We start from the raw sequence: 21,531 nt of genomic DNA, 5'->3' as shown, positions 1-21,531 counted from the left end.
AGGGGGAGGGAGGTCTTCCATCTACTGGTTCACTACCCAGATGCCTGCAACAGCCAGAGCTGGCCAATATGAAGCCAGGAACCAGGAGCTTCTGGGTCTCCCAGGAAGGATCAAAAGCCCAAGGACTTGGGTCATTTTCTACTGTTTTCCCAGGTGCACTAGCAGAGAGCTGATTGGGAAGTAGAGCAGCCAGGTCTCGAACTGGTGCCCATATGGGATGCTGGCACTGCAGACAATGGCACAGCCCCAGCCCCCAAGGAATTTAATATTTTATTTTTCTTATCTATTTCTAGTTTGATTCTGTTGTGATTGGAGAATACCCTCTGTATGATTTCAGATCTTTTCAATTTCTTGAGGTTTTTTGATGTCCAGAATATGGTCTGTTTTGGTATATGTTCCATGGTACTTGATAAGAATATGTATTCTGTTATTCTGGGGTGGGCTGTTTTATAAGCATTGATAAAATCCTGTTGTGGAGGTTTTTTATACTCTTGTTGTTTTTCTAATTTTATTCATTTTTGAGAGAAGTGTATTAGAGTTTCTAGTTATAATTGGATTTTTCTTTTCTAAGTTCTGTTAACTTTTTCTTTTCAAAATTTTCAGCTCTGTTATATACACTCTTGGGATTACTATATCTATTTGGTGGATTGAACTTTTTAGCATTGTATCATTGGTTTTCTGTTTATAGTAATTTTCTTTTTGTGAAGTCTATCTGATATTAATATAGGCACTCCTGTTTTCTTTTGATTAGTGTTTGCTTATTATATATTGTCTGTTCTTTCAACATCCGTAAGTGATTCTCTTTAGTTTCTGCTAAGAATATTTAGTTGTGTCCTGTCTTCTGTTTTAAAATTTTCTGCATTTTATTAAACTTCATGTTTTAGCGTCTTTTACCATAGTTGTATATTGAAATTTTTTTAACTTGTTTTAAATTGTGATTATAGTTCATACATTTTAGTGTTCAGCTTTTTGAAGATTTTAAAATAAAATTAGACATATTCAGTAATCATTATGTTCCATTTGCATGTGAAGAAAGCTTTCAAAGAGTTGAATATTCTCCCTTTTAGTCTCCATATTTAATTTTATTGCTATTAATTTTATTGATGTGGCTGGCACCGTGGCTTAACAGGCTAATCCTCCGCCTTGCGGCGCCGGCACACCGGGTCCTAGTCCCGGTTGGGGTGCCGGATTCTATCCTGGTTGCCCCTCTTCCAGGCCAGCTCTCTGCTATGGCCCGGGAAGGCAGTGGAGGATGGCCCAAGTGCTTGGGCCCTGCACCCACATGGGAGACCAGGAGAAGCACCTGGCTCCTGGCTTCGGATCAGCATGATGCGCCAGCCGCAGCGGCCATTGGAGGGTGAACCAACGGCAAAAAGGAAGACCTTTCTCTCTGTCTCTCTCACTATCCACTCTGCCTGTCAAAAAAATAAATAAATAAATAAAATTTTAAAAAAATGTACTGTTCAAGAAAAATTTGTTAACTATATGTACAATTCCATAATGTCTGCTTAAGTCACAATTGGATTTGAAAATTAGCTTTGATTTTGTTAAATTGGAAATTTATCAATGTGTGTGGTATGATTGAATGTATTAAAGCATAAAATAATTGAATTATGTAAATAGAATTTTTGAGGTTAAATTTACATAATATGCAATACACTATTTTTTTAAAGACTTATTTTTTTATATTTTTTTTGACAGGCAGAGTTAGACAGTGAGAGAGACACACACAGAGAGAAAGGTCTTCCTTTTTCCGTTGGTTCACCCCCAAAGTGGCCGCTACGGCCATTGCGTTGCAGCCAGTGTGCTGTGCCGATCCAAAGCCAGGAGCCAGGTGCCTCCTCCTGGTCTCTCATGTGGGTGCAGGGCCCAAGGACCTGGGCCATCCTTCACTGCCCTCCCAGGCCACAGCAGAAAGCTGGATTGGAAGAGGAGCAACCGGGACAGAATCCGGCACCTCAACCAGGACTAGAACCTGGGATGCTGGCGCCGCAGGTGAAGGATTAGCCTAGTGAGCCGCAGTGCTGGCCTAAAGATTTATTTTATTTATTTGAAAGAGTTATGGAGAGAGGTGGAGACAAAGAGAGAGATCTTCCATCCACTGGTTCAGTCCACAAATGGCTGCAATGGCCTGAGGTGAGCAGGAACCTGGAGTTTCTTGCACGTCTCCCATGTGGATGCAGGGGCCCATGGATGTGGCCATCCTTCGCTGCTTTCCCAGCTACATTAGTAGGAAACTGAAGCAGCCGGGACTCAAACTGGTGCCCATGTGGGATGCAGGCACTGTAGGCTGGGGCTTTAACCTGCTGCATCACAGCGCTGGTTCCACAATTCACTATTTTGAAATGTGCAGTTCAGTGGCAATTCACTGCATTTACAATGTTGGGCTACCATTACTTCTATGTAGTTAAAAAATAAAACCACGTATCCATTAGGCAGTCACTTCTCATTTCCTGTTCCCCTCAGCCCCTGACGACTACAAATCTACTTTATTTTACTGTGGCATTACCTATTGTGTATATTTCATATAAATGGACTTGTGTGATCTATTTTCTTTTGTATCTTCTTTCACTTATGTTTTTGAGGTTTATCCACATTATAGTATTTGAGTACTTCATTTGTTTTTATTTCAGTCATCCTGGTGTATGTGAAGTGGTATGCCATTGTAGGTTTAAAAAATTTTATTTTGAGAGGCAGAGATGGATAGGTAGTTAAGTAGATAGAGACAGACTTTCAGGGGTTGCTTTCATACATTGAGTTATTCCTCACATTTTTCAGGCTGGGCTGGAACCAAGAGCCAGGCATATAGTGTGATCTCCACATAATGTGAGGAACACAATTACTTGAGACATTTATTACCAGTGCCTCCAAGTGTCTACATTGATAGGGAGCTGGAGTCAAGAGTAGGGCTGAGAATCAGATGCCCCAGGAACTCTGATATGGGACATGAGTGTCTTCACTACTAGACTAAACACCCACTCTTTCTCATTGTGGTTTTGATTTGCATTTCCTTGATGACTCATGATATACTTGTTGGCCATTTATATTGGATAATGCTTATAAATACACTTCGCCAGTCTCTTAATTGGCATACTTAGACCATAATATGTAATGTAATTATCAGTATATAATTAATGTCTGTAATGAACTGATTATTAATTGAAATTATTTGTTAGGGTTTATATCTGCAATGATTTTTTCAAAGAATTATTTATTTATATAACCCTACCATACAACCCAGCCATCCCACTCCTTGGAATTTACCCAAAGGAAATTAAATTGGCAAATAAAAGAGCTGTCTGCACCTCAATGTTTATTGCAGCTCAATTCACAATAGCTAAGACCTGGAATCAACCTAAATGCCCATTAACAGAAGACTGGATAAAGAAATTATGAGATACGTATTCTATAGAATACTATACAGCAGCAAAAAAAATGAAATCCAGTCATTTGCAACAAAATCGAGGACTCTGGAAAACATCATGCTGAATGAAATAAGCCAGTCCCAAAGGGACAGTATCATATGTTCTCCCTGATCAGTGACAACTAACTGAGCACCTAAAAGGAAACCTGTAGAAGTGAATTGGACATTATGAGAAACAATGACTTGATCAGCCCTTGTCCTGATTGTCGAGGAATAACTTACTATTTTATTCCTTTTAGTATTTTTTTGTTCTACTTAATACCATTGGCTGAACTCTTTAATTAACACACAATTATTCTTAGGCGTTTAAATTTAACTGAAAAGTAATCCCTGTTAAATATAAAAGTGAGAATAAGAGAGGGAGGAGATGTACAGTTTGGTACATGCTCACTTGGACTTACCCCTGATAGCAGATTTAGAAACGTGCAAGGGGATTCCAATTCAGTCTCATCAAGGTGGAATGTTCCAATGCCATCTCACTAGTCAAAGGGATCAGTTTCAGTTCATATTGATCATAATGATAGAATTGTCAAAGGGATCACATAAACAAGACTAGTGTCTGCTAATAATAACTGATAGAATTAAAAAGGAGAGACCAATCCAACATGGGAAGCGTGATACACAGCAGACTCATATTATGGCAGATGCCCTAAACAGCACTCTGGCCTCAGAATCAAGCCCTTAAGGCATTTGGATCTGGCTAAAAAGCCCATGAGAGTTTCTCAGGCATGGAAAGCCAAGACACTGTGGCAAAAAAAAAAAAAAAAAAAAAAAAAAACTAAATGAAAGATCTCTTAGTGAGATCCCAATGGATCTCAGGCCATCAAAGAAGGAGGTACCTTTCTCTGAAGGGAGGAGAGAACTTGCGCTTTGACTATGACCTTGTCTAAATAAGATCAGAGTTGGGGAACTCAGTTAGCTTACATAGCCTTGGCAGCTCATGACAAGAGCCTCAGGTGATTGCTGACGCCATAAATAAGATTGTCAATTGTTAAATCAACAACGGGATTCACTGTGCACTTACTCTCCATGTAGGATCTTTGTCCTTAATGTATTGTGCTATGTGAATTAATGGTAAAACTACTACTCAAACAGTACTCTATACTTTGTGTGTCTGTGTGGGTGCAAATGTTGAAGTCTTTACTTAGTAAATACTAAATAGATCTTCTGTATATAAAGATAATTGAAAATGAATCTTGATGAAGAATGGGATGGGAGAGGGAGATGGGATGGTTGCGGTTGGGAGGGAGGTTATGGGGGGGAAAAGCCGCTATAATCCAAAAGTTGTACTTTGGAAATTTATATTTATTAAATAAAAGTAAAAAAAAACAAAATTATTTATTTTTTGAAAGAGTTAGAGATCTATCCATCTTCAGTCCCAAATGGCTGCAATGGCTGGAACTGGGCCAAATTGAAGCCTGGAGCCAGGAGCTTGTTTTGGGTGTCCCAGGTGGGTTCAGGGGCCTAAGTACTTGGGTCATCTTCCACTGCTTTCCCAGGCTCAGTACCAGGGAGCTGGATTGGCAGTGGAACAGCCAGGTCTTAAGTCATTGCCATTTGGGATAACGACATTGCAGGTGGAGGCTTAGCTTTTTATGCCATAGAGCCGTCTGCTATGATTCTTTAGTTTTGTTTTCTCTCTTTTTAAGAAATTTCTGTGTTTCTTTTCTGTGTTTTCTTTTCTCATTTCCTTTATGTTATTTGAACATCTTTTATAGTTCCATTTTTTAAAGTCTATAATATTTTTAGTGTGTTTCTTTGTAGAAGAATTTTTGGTGGTTGCTTGTGTGAACAGTAGGAGTAATGTATAATATTCTTATCTCCCTATACATCTGTTTGCTGTCCCCAATTACTCAATAACTGTCCTAAGTATTTCCTCTATGTATGTTTAGAAATACATAGATAAGGCTGGCGCCGCGGCTCACTTGGCTGATCCTCTGCCTGCGGCGCTGGCACCTCAGGTTCTGGTCCTGGTTGGGATGCCGGATTCTGTCCTGGTTGCTCCTCTTCCAGTCCAGCTCTCTGCTGTGGCCCGGGAGAGCAGTGGAGGATGGCCAAGTGCTTGGGCCCTGCACCCACATGGGAGACTGGGAGGAAGCACCTCTGGCTCCTGGCTTCGGATTGGCGCAGCGTGTTGGCCATGGTGGCCATTTGGGGGGTGAACCAACGGAAAAGGAGGACCTTTCTCTCTGTCTCTCTCTCTTTCTCTCTCTCGCTGTCTAGCTCTGCCTGTCAAAAAAAAAAAAAAAGAAAGAAAGAAATACATAGATAAGGTTATCTTTACTTCAACCATGAATGATAATTTAGAAAACTCAAGAGAGTTGCTATATTTTACTCACATATATTTTCGTATACTGTGTTCTTTCTTCTTCCCCAGTATTCGGGGGTTCCTTGTTTCATTGTTTTTCCTTCTGTTTAGAGAACTTTCTTTAGCATTATTTTACGGTAAACTTTTTTTTTCATCTAGGAATACCTTGATTTTCTCTTTACTCCTAAGGGATATTTTTGCTGAGTAGAAGAAACTTGGTTTTTTGTTTTGTTTTGTTTTGTTTTGAGATTTATTTTATTTATTTGAAAGGTGGAGTTCCATGGGGAGAGATGTTTCTATCTGGTGGTTCACTCCCAAATGGCCACAATGGCCAGCATAGGGCCAATCCAAAACCAGGATCCTGGAACTCCATCGCATCTCCCATGTGCATGACAGGGGCCCAGTTACTTGGACCATCTTCTGTTCCTTTCCCAGGAGCATTTCCAGGGAGCTGGATCAGAAGTGGAGTAGCCAAGATTAGAACCAGTGCTCATGTGGGATGCCAGGCAGGTTGCAGCTTAATTTGGTTTGCTACCGCTCTGGCCCTGAGAAATCCTTTTTAAGCACCTGGAAAATAACTGCTGCTTCCTTTAGGACTCCATGGTTTCTAATGAGAAATTCACTGTTATCCTGATTATTTTTACCTTTTTTGAACTGACTGCTTTTAAGAATATTTTCTTTTGCTTTAGTTTTATTTAGTTATAATTGTATGTATTGGCATGGATTTCTTTGAGTTTTATATTGTTTGTGATTTTTTCATTTTGAATTTGTAAGTTTAAATTGTCAAATTAGGGAAGTTTCTTTTTTCGTTTTTTGATTATTTTATTTATTTGAAAGAGTTAGAAAAGTGGAGAGAAAGAGAGAAATCTTCCATCCACTGGTTCACTCCCCAAATGGCTGCAACAACTGCAGCTAGGCAAGACCAAAGCTAGGAGTCAGGAGCTTCTTCTGGGTCTCCCACGTGGGTGCTGGGTCCTAAGGAGTTGGGCCATCCTCTGCTGCTTTCCCAGGTGCATTAGCAAGGAGCTGGATCAGAAGTAGAGCAGCCAGGACTCAAATTGGCATTCATATGGTATGCCAGTGCTCCAGGCTGTGGCTTAACCTGCTAGCCCCCCTGTTCAGTTTTTATGCTGTATTTTTCTCTTTTGTTCATATTTGTTAATTTATTGTGTTACATCTTACAAATCACTTATTCCACCCTGTGATCCCTCCCTTGTGTTATTGAGCCCAGCTCCTGAAATTTAAATTTCAGTTAATGCTATTATTAGTATATAAACTTTATATTAACTGTTTCTTTGCTGATACTTTGTTTCTTTCAGGCTTTCTGTTTACTCTTTTGTTCCAGTTATGTTCATAATTGCTCATTTAAGCATTTTTATCTGGGTTACTTTAATGTCTTTGTCAGATAATTCTAACATCTCTGTTATCTTTGTGTTTTATATCTATTTATTTGCCTTTCTCCTTCAAGTTGATGTTTTCCTGGTTCTTGTTAGGGTGAGTGATTTTCAGTTGAAAACTTTGGATCTTACTTAAACCATTTTAGCTGGCTTTTCCTGATACCACTCCAGCAATAGAATGGGAATTGTTGCTTTGATACTGTTAATTTGAGATAAAAATCTCATTTTCTCATGACACTTACCTCCACATTCATTTTTTGGTTGGCATGGGTAGATGTGGAGACAGTGTTTGCTATAATGTCTAACTTCAATAGAAAGGTTATTTTCTAAGGAATTTTCTTTCTTGCTCCCAAACAGGCTAATTAGTACCCCTTTCTTGCTTCTTTGACTAAAAAAAGCTGTTGGAGCTTTTTTTCTTTATACCTGTTGACATTTCTAGCATATAAAACCACCAACCAACAAATACAAACCAAAAAACTAGAAAATTTCAGCACTGTGTCATTCCTTAGGTCTCAGTGTCCTAATTTTGCTGTTCACATTTCATCATCCTTTCATGTTTGTATCATTTATATAATGTCCAAAGGTTTCATTTGCAGTTTAATACGAAGAATATGAAATATATTCATTCCATCTTCTCAGAACTAGAAGTCTCCAGAGTACACATTTGTTGTGTAGATCTGTTTATGTCACAGCTTCAGTATACTTTAGTATCTTCAGTCAGTCCACATTGTCTCTGATAAAATAAAAATTTCTTAATGCTGATTATAAGAGCCTTCATTGTTTTTCGTGTATTTGCTTTTCCAACTTTATCTCTGGTTGCTGCTCAACCACTGAATCCTGCCATATTGAACTACTTTTCATTCCACTAATACTCCTCCAGGTTCTTCATGTATTTTTTTGGTGATGTTTTCCTTCTTTATCCCTTCTTTTTCCCTCCCTCTCCTCTTTTTTTCTCTCCCTCCCTTTTCTGCCTTCCCTATTTCACTTATCTATCTATCTGTCTATCTACTTACACTTATTTGCATTTTGGAAACATTCTTTGCCTGCCAGACTTCTACTTAACTACTGATACATACTTTTGTTTGAGTATTGCCCTCTTCTAACCTTACTACTGACCACAAGCTTCTTGAAAACAGGGCTTTTGATTGTTTTATTCATTGATATGTTCCAAATGTCTGGAATAGTATACCTGGCTCGTTAAAACCCTAAATGAATATTTGTTAATGAATGAATGGATAGAAAGATAAAATGCTACTTGTTTGAAACCTTCCCTTTCCTAAGGTATCTCCCTACAGGTTTTTGTTTGTTTGTTTTTTTGTGTTTTTTTTGGGGGGTACAGTTTCCAATACATTTTCATCCCTTTCTTGTAAATAAAGGCCCTAGGAAAGTCACACTGTCTTGGGAAATCAGTGACCATACAACTTTTTGTTGATTGTGGTTTTTACCTTTACTTTATTCCTCCATCTACCTAAATTGACTGTTTATAGGACTGCTCTTTATTTGTTATTTTTTCTTTGTTCACCAAGGTTCAATAGGACTAGTAGAAATAATGTTGAGAGAAAGGGCAAATCTTCTTGTTTAGTAGTTTTACTTTTCCTGGTTCTTGTTTACCAGTTTTACGCTAGATTCAGCCATGTACTAGCTTTCATTTCATCTCTTCAGTATCATTCATTCATTCATAATTGATTTTACCTTTTAAAATTTTTGATAAAATATATGCAATATAGAATTAATATTTTAACAACTTTTAAGTATATAATTTACTGGTGTGAAGCACATAAACATTGTTGTGCAGTCATTACCACCATCAATTTCCAGAAGTTTTTCTGCATCCCAGATTGAAACTTTGCACTCATTAAACAATTAACTTGTTACTTCATCCTCCCCCTAACCCTAGAAAACTATATTTCTTTGTGTCGTTATGAATTTGAGTATTATAGGAACATCAAGTAAATGAAATCATATTTACTCTCATGAGTGGCTTATTCCAGTCAATATCATGTCTTCAGGGTTCATCCATGTTGTGGCATGTGTCAAAATTTTACACCTTTTTGGCCGGCGCCGTGGCTCAACAGGCTAATCCTCCGCCTTGCGGCGCCAGCACACCGGGTTCTAGTCCCGGTTGGGGCGACGGATTCTATCCCGGTTGCCCCTCTTCCAGGCCAGCTCTCTGCTATGGCCTGGGAGTGCAGTGGAGGATGGCCCAAGTCCCTGGGCCCTGCACCCGCATGGGAGACCAGGAGAAGCACCTGGCTCCTGGCTTTGATCAGCGCAATGTGCCGTCCGCAACGGCCATTGGAGGGTGAACCAACGGCAAAAGGAAGACCTTTCTCTCTGTCTCTCTCACTGTCCACTCTGCCTGTCCAAAAAAAAAAAAATTTTTTTTAGACCTTTTTAAGGATGAGCAATGTTACAATGCATTTAGATAATACGTCTTGATCATTTATCTGTCCATGTATACTTGTGAATAGTGCTGCTGTAAACATGGATGCACAAATCCTGTTCAAGTACCTGCTGTCTCTTTGAATGTGTACCTAGAAGTGAAATTGCTGGATCATATGTTAATTCTGTGTTGAATATTTTGAAGAGTCAACATGCCCTTTTCCACAGCAGCTGCACAGTTTTAAATTTCCATTAGGAACGTTCATTCATTATTTATTCATCACATAAACAAATTTTTATTGAGTTGCTACTCTGTCCCCAAAACGACATTAGATGCTAAAGGCAGGGTAGTGAAGTTGAAGATAAAAGCTGTCTCATTCGTCATTAGACCCAAGCTATTTTAAATACCTTTACATTGGAGCTGGAGATAAAACAGACTTCCAAGGGATAGATACCTCTAATCTCCATATTCTTCGAGATAATTTTTGAGCAGTCTGTGTACAAAAATACCTGCTATTCATGACTTTCTTTTTTTTTTTTTTTTTTTTTTTAACTTTTATTTAATGAATATAAATTTCCAGTATACAGCTTATGGATTACAATGGCTTCCCCTTCCCATAATTTCCCTCCCACCCGCAACCCTCCCCTCTCCCGCCCCCTCTCCCCTTCCATTCACATCAAGATTCATTTTCAATTCTATTTATATACAGAAGATCAATTTAGTATAAATACTTCAACAGTTTGCACCCACATAGAAACACAAAGTGAAGCATACTGTTTGAGTACTAGTTATAGCATTAAATCAAAATGTACAGTACATTAAGGACAGAGATCCCACATCAGGAGCAAGCGCACAGTGGCTCCTGTTGTTGACCCAACAAATTGACACTCTAGTTTATGGCGCCAGTAACCACCCTAGGCTGTCGTCATGAGTTGCCAAGGCTATGGAAGCCTTCCAAGTTTGCCGACTCTGATCATATTTAGACAAGGTTATAAAAGACAGGTTGAGGATAGTAACCAATGATCCTAAGAGTGGCCTTACCCAGGTCTGAACAATTATACAGCATTAAGTGGGGAAGTACACACAGGTTGGGAGTAGAGCCATTGGTGGTAGAGTAGAGGTTATGATTACAAAGGAATGAGGCCCAAGTGCACTAGACAGGGTCTAGAACAAAGGACAGAGTCATTATTAGAGGAGCTAAGAAAGGTGCTGTCTAAGCTACAAGTAATTTTTCTGATTGAGAGGCAAATAGAACCTGATAGAAGGGGCTTGATAATAATCTGTTGGGCTTTAGGCCTTGTAAGTTAAGAGGCCCAGACCTATCTATCTCTTCACATGGGGTATATCCTAAGGGAGGTGTGAACCTCCTAGGGGAAGGCACTCTGTTGACTTTCATTACTTGGCTGGCCTGGGAGGAGAGCTGGCCAGGTAAAGGCAGGGGGCATCTCTAACAAGAAATTTACAGTTCTGCCTGCAATGTTGCTGACCCTACTTGACCATCCCCTCAGCTGCAGTGGTCACTTTGGAAGTTGGGCTGAGTGAAGGGCTTTTCAGCTTGGAGCCAATAGGATCTGTGGCTCTGACCTGGGCATCCTTCGACTCCAGGGCAGGTCCATTTCCAGTGATCCAACTCTTGGCAGAGCTGCCAGGGCTCTTCACAAGCTGACTTCTGCTGAAGCCCAGGCTTACCACATTGAAAGCCACTGCAGTGGACTGGCCTGTTGGGTCTCCTTGAGGGCAGATCACTGTACAGATCAGCCATTAATAGGCCTGCCACCCATTGCTTCTGATGCCTAGCTTTCTTTTCCTCCTGGTTTGTGTTAAAGCAGACCAGAGGATGCAAGTCAAGGGAGTGCCCGTGTCCCATCTCTAATCTTCGGTGGCCTGAACTACAAGTCTATAGTCACAGGCATGTTCTGTAGTAGTTTTTCTAAGGTAGACAATGCCCATGAGGAAAATTATATTCTCACTTTAAAACTTTCTTTCCCTTTGGTCTGAAAGGGAGGTTAGCATTTCCTTACTTTCCAGTGTTTAAAAATCCTTTTGAGGGGCCGAAACTATGACGCAGTAGGTGAACTCCTTGGCCTGAAACACCAGCATCCCATGTGGGTGCCAGTTCTAGTCTCAGCTGCTCCACTTCCCATCCAGCTCTGCTATGGCCTAGGAAAGCAGTAGAAGATGGTCCGTGTGCTTGGGCCTCTGCACCTATGTGGGAGGCCAGGAGGGGGCTCCTGGCTCCTGGCTTCGGATAGGCGCAGCTCCAGCCTTTGTGGCCAACTGGGGAGTGAACCATCGGATGGAGGACCTCTCTCTCTCTCTCTCTCTTTGCCTCTCCTCTCTCTGTAACTCTGAATTTTGAATAAATAAATAAATCTTTTAAAAAATTCTTTTGAAAATGTAATAGATTTATAACTATTTACAACTTCTCTTTAATGTCTACTTTCCTAATCACATTCTGATCTAGATTATAAGGATAGAGTTTGTTTTCTGTTTTCCTATGCCAAGCTCAATGCATGGTACTATGTAACAGTCAGTAAATATTTAGGTTTTGAGTATCTACAGACAAAACTTCATACCCTCATTTAGTATTTTTATATGAAAATAGCTTATTTTTTCTGAATTAACATTTGTTTTTTATGGTGTGTGTGTGTGTTTAACCCCCATTCTTTTGGGTCTGAGCATCTGTGCCTCTATGTATGGGTTATGGTCTCTCCATGGGCATGCATTTCCCACTGCCCTGCCTCCCCCTCAGTCCCTTAGAGAGGTCAGACAATAAAGGATCCTCCTTTATTATAATTTCCCCTATTGTAATTAGAAGTAATGTCTCTTCACATCTCCAAAGCATTATGAGTTGTTTAAAGTAAGAATATAATGGGGAAGCTATGCAGCCCTTACTCTTTTGGGTCAGTAGATGCTCTGATTGCTCTACCAACGCCCTCTGAGTCCATTCTTAACCCCTTTCCAATTTGATAGTATTACACTTTTGTTTTGTTTTGTTTTTTTATTTTTTATTTTTGACAGGCAGAGTGGACAGTGAGAGAGAGAGAGACAGAGAGAAAGGTCTTCCTTTGCCGTTGGTTCACCCTCCAATGGCCGCCGCGGCCAGCGCACCGCGCTGATCCGAAGGTAGGAGCCAGGTGCTTCTCCTGGTCTCCCATGGGGTGCAGGGCCCAAGGACTTGGGCCATCCTCCACTGCACTCCCGGGCCACAGCAGAGAGCTGGCCTGGAAGAGGGGCAACTGGGACAGAATCCGGTGCCCCGACCGGGACTAGAACCTGGTGTGCCGGCGCCGCAAGGCAGAGGATTAGCCTGTTGAGCCACGGTGCCAGCCTGCTAGTATTACACTTTAAGTATTGCATTAATCATGGCCCTATTTGTGAGCTTTGCTCAATTCTTATGGCATATATAACATGCCACATAGTCTTATTTGAATTTTCTGCTATACTTAATGATTCAAAGTGTTATTCTTGTCCTAATTTACCTACTTTAAGACAGTTTTTTTAAAAACTCATATACCTCACAGTGTAAAGAAAATCACATTATGTGTATTATGCCTTTGTTACATTCTCATTACTAACAAATTGAATTTCAGAGTTTTTCTTAAGTTAGTTTATTTATTTATTTTTGACAGGCAGAGTTAGACAGTAAGAGAGAGACAGAGAGAAAGGTCTTCTTTTTCCGTTGATTCACCCCCAAAGTGGCCGCTACGGCTGGTGCACTGCACCAATCTGAAGCCAGGAGCAGGAGCCAGGTGCTTCCTCCTGGTCTCCCAGGCCGGTGCAGGGCCCAAGGACCTGAGCCATCCTCCACTGCACTCCCAGGCCACAGCAGAGAGCTGGACTGGAAGAGGAGCAACCAGGACAAAACTGGGGCCCCAACCGGGACTAGAACCCTGGGGTGCCTGCGCTGCAGGCGGAGGATTAGCCAAGTGAGTTGCAGTGCTGGCCCAGAGTTTTAATAGTAGCTATAAGTTAAGAACCAGTTAGTTGGTATGAGCTAACACACTTTTCTATTTGTTTACTAAAACTGGTTTCTAATAACTTCATCTAAATGTTCTAATTACATTGCATGAAGTATTTTTAATAGTGTTAGATGTGGATTTCTTTGAGAATTTTAGTTCAGTTTTATGTTGTAATGGAAGTAAGTTTCTCTGCTTTACCCGTTTTTCAGTAGTTGACTGAAATGCAAAGCATTCTGGATTTTTTCCACTTACAGGGCACTGCCTGCAGAGCTGGCATAGCATATGGATACCACTTCAAGTGCCTAATGTTCCAGTTCTGATCCAGCTCTCTGCAAATGTGCCTGACAAAGCAATAGAAGATGGCCCAAGTGTTTGGGCCTTGGCACCCTTGTAGGAGACCCAGAAAAAGCTCCTGGTACTGGCTCTGGCCTGACCAAGTCTTGGCCATTGTGGCCATTTGGGGAGTGAACTAGCAGATGGAAGATCTTTCTCTGTGCTTCTGCTTCTGCCTCTCCCTCTCTGCAACTTCACCTATCAAATACATAAATAAATCTTTAACTCATTTACACACATGAATGTATCAGATAGGTATGGGGTTCTAGATTCCATATATATAAAATACTGATATCCTGGGCTATAAATTTACAGAAATATTAAAACTTAAGCTACTTTGAATGTCTAGATGTATTTATTGATAACAGTTTTTTTTTTAAAGATTTATTTATTTATTTGAAAGGCAGAGTGACACAGAGAGAGAAGGAGAGGCAGTGAGAGAGATCTTCAATCCGATGGTTCACTCCCCAGTTGGCCCCAACAGCCAGAGCTACACCACTCTGAAGCCAGGAGCCAGGAGCTTCTTCCTGGTCTCCCATGAGGTTGCAGGGGCCCAAGGAATTGGTCTGTCTTCCACTGCTTTCCCGGGCCATTGCAGAGAGCTAGATCTGAAGTGGAGCAGCTGAGACTAGAACTGGCGCCCATGTGGGATGCCGGCACTGCAAACAGCAGCTTTACCCACTACGCCACAGCGCCAGACCCGATTACATAATTTTTAACAATGTTTGAAGATAGAGGCAAAGTATTTAATTAGATTTCCTTTTATCTTTATATTAGTACCATTTAATGAATATTTTACATAAAGAAAATTAAAAATCAGCATTTAATCTTAAGGATCACAATATATTTAATCATACATTCACAAAATTACACTCATATTTCTGCAGATTACATTACTTTATATTAGAATTTTCATTTTTTTTCTTTTTTTTTCTTTTTTTTCTTTTTTTTTTTCTTTTTTTTCTTTTTTTTTTTTTTTTTTTTTTGACAGGCAGAGTGGACAGTGAGAGAGAGAGAGAGACAGAGAGAAAGGTCTTCCTTTGCCGTTGGTTCACCCTCTAATGGCCGCCGCGGTAGCGCGCTGCGGCCGGCGCACCGCGCTGTTCCGATGGCAGGAGCCAGGTGCTTCTCCTGGTCTCCCGTGGGGTGCAGAGCCCAAACACTTGGGCCATCCTCCACTGCACTCCCTGGCCACAGCAGAGAGCTGGCCTGGAAGAGGGGCAACCGGGACAGGATCGGTGCCCCAACCGGGACTAGAACCCGGTGTGCCGGCGCCGCAAGGCGGAGGATTAGCCTGTTGAGCCACGGCGCCGGCCAGAATTTTCTATTTATATTAATTTCAAATGTGTTTAAATACTACACTTTTGATTTTTAAGCTTTTACCATTATTAGTATTTCAACAAATTTTTAAAGTAAATAATAATTTAGTTTGTTATTTCTAGTAACTAGCAGTCAAAACTTATAGGTAAGGAAGCTGACTTTTGTCATTTCCTCATTCATTTTAATCAAATAATATGAGGTTAATGAAAATCACCCCTTCTGGTACATTTAATAATTTCTGAGTACACAATCTTTCTTCTTTTTTTGAAGGGTTCCTCCCTAACATGCTCTTTTTTTGGCAAATTCTTAATGACTTATTTCAGTCACTGTTAGAAAAGCCAGTGTTCCATAAAATCTTTGCATGATAAGAAATTTATAGGGGCCGTCACTGTGGTGTAGCAGGTAAAGCTACTGTGCTGTGCCACAGCACCTGCCCTGTAAATGATTTTTTAACTGTATAACTTATGTACACCAATAATATAATCTTCTTGAAAGGGCTAATATATTTTACCACTATGTAGTTTATTGAAAACATCAAATTCGACAATATGTAATACTTTGTGAGTTTGTTCCCACATATTAATGTACAGTTTAATCACCTGAGAATCTTGTATAGATTGTGATTCTTGAGGTCTAGGTGTGGTATGGAATTTTACAAGTCTGAGGTTGCTGATACTACTTGTCTACAGGTGGCACTTACATTGATAAAGTTGTGAAGAACAGAAAATATCTAGCACAGGACTAACATTGAATATGTTTAGATGTCTGTTTTCACTTTTGATACCTGAACTAATTTACATTTGATGCCTGAAATAATTCCTTTTGATTTACTTTTGACGCCTAAAATAATTCCATTCAGTTTACTAAATCTTAGTTAAGCATATGTTAAAATGAATTATTTTTTCATTTTATAATAACTTATGAACCAATAAATTTTAACGTTGCTTTCTAAGTTAAAAAGTCAGTGAACTCTAGTTTAGCTCTGGTAATCATTTACTATTCTATGACTAAGTCAATCTGCTAAGTTTTATTCATTTGAAAATTGAAGAATTGATTTAGAGAAGAGGTTTCAGATATTTACTTCTAGAAATCTGATATTATTATTCAAATAATGAGTGGAGAAACTAGGTAGAGTTATCTGGAACCAAACTAATTAGAAGCAAAACCATTATATGATCATCTGACAAATATTACTAGGATAATTACTAACAGTAGAGACAAATTTGGTTGGTTTTACTCTTTGTTTTTCTTAGTTTTAAATTTTTAATTGGCAAGAAGATGTTATTTGTGGACATAAGATCTTTTTTCCTTAATAGGTATTTAGAATATTCTGCACTTATATTGCACTCATCTTTTTTTTTTTTTTTTAAAGATTTATTTTTAAGTCAGAGTTACACAGAGAGAGAGAGAGAGAGAGGGGTCTTCCATCCGATGGTTCACTACCCAGTTGGCCGCACTGCCAGGGTTGCGCCAATCCGAAGCCAGGAGCCAGGAACTTCTTCCAGGTCTCCCACATGGGTGCAGGGGCCCAAGGACTTGGGCCATCTTCTACTGCTTTCCCAGGCCATAGCAGAGAGCTGGATCGGAAGTGGAGCAGCCGGGACTCGAACTGGTGCCCATATGGGATGCCGACACTTCAGGCCAGGACATTAATCTACTGCGCGACAGCATTGGCCCCTGCACTCATCTTTATTCTAGCATACACCTTTCACCATCTTTACAGTGAACTGATTCACATTTAATTTGTCTGAGCTTTACTGGTGTGTAGTGTTAATAGACCTAATATGAATGTCGGAGTACCTTTAAAGATTTTTAGTGTAAGCGTTTGTTTTTGCACAAAAAGTAAAAGAAATGTTGTTGTTTGTTTTTAGAATCGAGTCATTTGGAACAGCAACTTGAAGAAGCTAATTCTGTGAGGCGAGAACTAGATGATGCTTTTAGACAAATCAAAGCTTATGAAAAGCAAATCAAAACATTACAACAAGAAAGGGAAGATCTGAATAAGGTAAAAGCATATGAATAGATATGAATAGATTATTAGTCTTTTCTGTATTAATAATCTTGTGTAATTAAAATAATGGAAGTATTCATAATATACATTGTATTTTATCTGTAAAATGAAGATTTAAAAATTATTTTGAGTATGTAATTCTATTATTACACGTAACAAAGGAAATTACATTCTTGAAGCTTTATTTTCAAAATCTTTTGGTAAGTTAATGAAAGGAGTTAATTAAAAGCGAATATTATTTAAAAAGAAATGAAGTAATAAGAGAAGAACAGAATCTGTTTACTGTGTATAGAATAAATTTTAAAATGGAGACATAGTTTCATTATTATTAAAAGGCTTTAAATTAGAATTTCTTTAATATTTTATTCTCTTTTAAAGCATCATGAAAAAAAGTTAGTCATTTCATGAGAAACTTTGTGTCAACACTTAAACAATATCATAAACATCAATAAAATTTGTTGACTGCTAGGATTCTGTAGCATAGCCTAGTAGGGTAAATAATAATTCAAGCAATGGAGAAAATACTTCACTTGAAATACATGCCGTTACACACTGCAGCTTTCATTAGCAAGCAAAAAAGTTTAGGAATAATACTACTTAATGCAAATAAGAAATCAGTAGTTTATTGCATAGTATAAACTATAATATATAATGTACTCGTAATTATAATGAGGTCCTTCTGAAGAAGATTTCTAAGTGTTGGTGCTATTAAAAAAATGAAGGGAATTAAAAATAAAACAGTTAATTGTTCGCTGATGAAAATAAAGTACTAACAGAAAAGAAAGCTACTAAAGATTAAATTGAATTAGGTCAGTATGTTTTAATAATTCTTAGAAAATTTGTTTGAAAGGCAGAGAGGAGAGAGAAAGGTAGATAGACAGATAATCAGTTGATTTTAACTCTTTTGATTGACTCCCCAAGTGGTTGCAACAGCCCAGATTGGGCTAGGCCGAAGCCAGAAGCCAGGAACTCCAGCTGGGTTGCTCATGAGGATGACAGTGGCCTAAAGCCTGCCTTGAAATAAAAGCACATTACCTCTAGAAGATAAATCTGTTCAGAGTTTTTCATTATCTGAATTAATCAGATTACTTTCTAAGACTTGAATTTAGCTATTCACATGTGCCAGACTGTGCATAAAGGTAAAAAATTGTTTCCTGCAGTCTTTTTATCCATGAACAATGTCCTGTATTTAAAGTCTTTTCAAAAACTTTTCTTCCACAAGTTTCATACAGCCTCCTTAGCCTTTCTTTAAATTTATTCTAATTTTTCATACTTTAAATGGTATCTTTTTTCAAAAGAAACATTTATTTATATACTTGAGAGGCAGAGTTACCGTAAGAGAGACAGAGTCTTCTATCCACTGGTTCACTACCCCAATGGCCTCAATGGCTGGAGTAAGAGATCCAAAACCAGGAGGCAGGAGCTTTCCCTGGGTCTCCCATGTGGGAGCAGGGACCAAAGTGCTTGGGCCATTAGTAGAGAGGTAGATCGGAAGTGGAACAGCCGAGCCATAAATCGGCATCCATATGGGATGCTTGCACCACAGGAGGAGCATAAATTCTGTGCCACACCACCAGCCCCTTTAAATAGTATCTTTAAATTTTGTTTTTTACTGACTTTTCTGTTGCTTTTGTTCCAGCAACATTACTAAACTGTCTTTTCATTGATAGTGGGATATATTTTAGCTTCTTAGAGGTTTTATGCAAATAATGACAGTGTTGATTCTTTTAGATTTTTATGCCTTTTCTTTCTTTTCTTGAATATTAGTTAGGACACTGTTCAGTGTTGAGTAGGGATGATAATAGCAAGTATCCCTATCTTGTTCTTGATTTTAAATAAAATCCTATGATATTTCATCACTAATAATGTTTACTGTAAGTTTTTATTAGCCACTTTTTATTAGATTAAGTAACTTACCTTCTATTCCAATTTATCAGCTTGTATTGGAGTTATTAGATGTCCTTTTGTTATTTTGATTCTTCTCCTGTGATAAGTCAGTTTACTGAATTATATGTATAGACTTTTCTGTTATTAAAGCATTATTCTATTTCTGGGTTATGCCTTGCTAATGTATTATCTTTTTTATTTTTAAAGATTTATTTATGTATTTATTTGAAAGAATTACAGCAAGAGAGTTAGAGACAGAAAGAGAGACAGAAGAGAGTTCTTCGATCCACTGGTTCACTTCCTAAGTGGCTGCAACAGCCAGGGCTGGACCAGGCTGAAGCCAGGACCCCTTCCTCTCAATCTCCCACATAGGTGCAGGGCCCAAGCAGTTGGGCCATTTTCTTCTTCTTTCCTAGGTACATTAGCAGGGAGCTGGATCAGAAATGAAGCATTCAGGATTCAAATCAGCTCCCATTTGAGATGGTGGCTCTGTAGATGGTGGCTTAACCTGCCATACCACCATGCCAACCCCTCATGTACTATGTTTTAAGTAATAGTATAATGGTATATAGGTAAATTTATATAATCTGTATCTGTAGCTGTAACACTAAGTAGTTTGTAAAGATTGGATTATTTAATCTTCATCCCCACCCCAAAAGTTAGGGAAATATAATATTATTTTCCAGTGGTAATACTCGATACTGAAAACTGAAGTACACTGCTAGCTCAAGTCATAGAGGTAGAAACTGGTGGAGCTAGAATTTCAACAAAAAAAGCCCCAACTCGAGAGTTCATGTATATTCACTTTTATATATCACTGGAAATTAGTAGGTAATTTTTTTGCCTCTTTTCATATATGAGAATGGCTTATGCCCTTTTTTTCTATTACCTTTCTTGTCTGTTCATTGACATCAAGTTATACCAGTCCCATAGAATGAGTTGAGTAGCATTGCTGCTTTTTCTGTTCCCTTGAAAAGTCTGTGCCAGATGAATGCTCTGCTGCTTGAGAAACTACTTGTAAAACCTTCTGAGACTCGAGCTTCTCTACCTTTGGGAGGATGGGGACTTTTTTTTTTTTAAAAGATTTATTTATTTATCTGAAAGGCCGAGTTACAGAGAGGAAGGGAGAGCGGTCTTCCATCCGCTGGTTCATTCCTCATATAGCCACAACGGTCAGAGCTGCACTGATCTGAAGCCAGGAGCTTCTTCTTGGTCTCCCATTTGGGTGTAGGAACCCAAGACTTGGGTGGGCCATCTTATGCTTTCCCAGGCCATTATGGAGAGCAGGATCAGAAATGGAGTAGCCAGGACTTGAACCGTGCCCATATGGGATGCTGGCACTGCAGTCAGCGGCTTTACCTGCTACGCCACAGCGCTGGCCCCAGGGGATATTTTCTTAATATTGATTCAGTTACTTAAGTTTTTATAGGGCTAAATAAGTATACTATTTCTTTTTATTAAATTTTGTATTTTTTAGCTTATTTCAGAGGCAAAGTCAGAGAGAGAGCGCGCGCATGCGCGCTCCTATCTACTGGTTCACTCTCCAAATACCTGCAACAGCTCTGGTTGGAGCCCAGAGTCAGGGACTACATCCAGGTGTCCCACATAAGTGGCAGGGACACAACCACTTGAGCCCTCACATACTGCTTTTCTTTTTTTTTTTTTTCTTTTTGACAGGCAGAGTGGACAGTGAGAGAGTGAGAGACAGAGAGAGAAAGGTCTTCCTTTGCCGTTGGTTCACCCTCCAATGGCCGCCGCGGTAGGCGCATCCTGCTGATCCGAAGCCAGGAGCCAGGTGCTTCTCCTGGTCTCCCATGCGGGTGCAGGGCCCAAGCACTTGAGCCATCCTCCACTGCCTTCCCGGGCCATAGCAGAGAGCTGGCCTGGAAGAGGGGCAACTGGGATAGAATCCGGCGCCCCAACCGGGACTAGAACCAATGTGCCGGTGCCACAAGGTGGAGGATTAGCCTGTTAAGCTGCGGCGCCTGCCACGTACTGCTTTTCAAGGTCTTCATTGGTAGGAAGCTGGAATTGGGCAGTGGCATTGGGAATTGAAGCCATGCACTCCAGTATGGGATACAGGTGTCTTAATCAGTATCTTGACTGCTAGGCTAAACATTCTCTTCTCATAGGCATTCTATTTATTATTAAAACAGTTTTTAAAGAGTATATTTTTCATGGAACTTGTTTATTTCAAATTGTTACCAGAGTACTTCCTTGTATTTTCTTATCATTTCTGATCCCTTCTAGGTTTGTAGTTACAGCCTCTTTTTCTTGCCCAGTGTTACTTCCTTGTGCTTTCATACTTGTTGCCTTGATTGACCATACTGGATGTCTATTTTATGGGTTTTCTCAAAGAAAGAACTTTGGCTTTGTTCATTCTCATCATTCTGTCATTTATTTCTATTTCATTGATTGTTTTGTCATCTTTATTATCATCTACACGTGGGTAGGGGATTATTGTGTTCTGTTTCTTTTTAAGTGGAATCTCAACCTGCTTTTCCTT

The 21,531-nt window shown here is 39.4% G+C and overlaps 1 protein-coding gene across 4 annotated transcripts in view; it reads left to right on the top strand.

The window, feature by feature from the left end:
- The window catches only part of CDC42BPA (CDC42 binding protein kinase alpha), a 352,518-nt gene that overhangs the window by 194,465 nt on the left and 136,522 nt on the right, over window positions 1–21,531 (top strand). For all 4 annotated transcript variants that reach the window (XM_062210852.1, XM_062210850.1, XM_062210853.1 and 1 more), the window contains exon 12: window positions 16,999–17,132. In XM_062210852.1, coding sequence (XP_062066836.1) covers window positions 16,999–17,132 — 134 coding nt within the window. The remainder of the gene's footprint in view (window positions 1–16,998; window positions 17,133–21,531) is intronic.

The sequence above is a fragment of the Lepus europaeus genome, chromosome 14, assembly GCF_033115175.1.
Source record: "Lepus europaeus isolate LE1 chromosome 14, mLepTim1.pri, whole genome shotgun sequence".
Taxonomy (NCBI): Eukaryota; Metazoa; Chordata; class Mammalia; order Lagomorpha; family Leporidae; genus Lepus; species Lepus europaeus.
The sequence above is the reverse complement of the archived record's forward strand: the minus strand, read 5'-3'. Positions and strand labels throughout refer to the sequence as shown.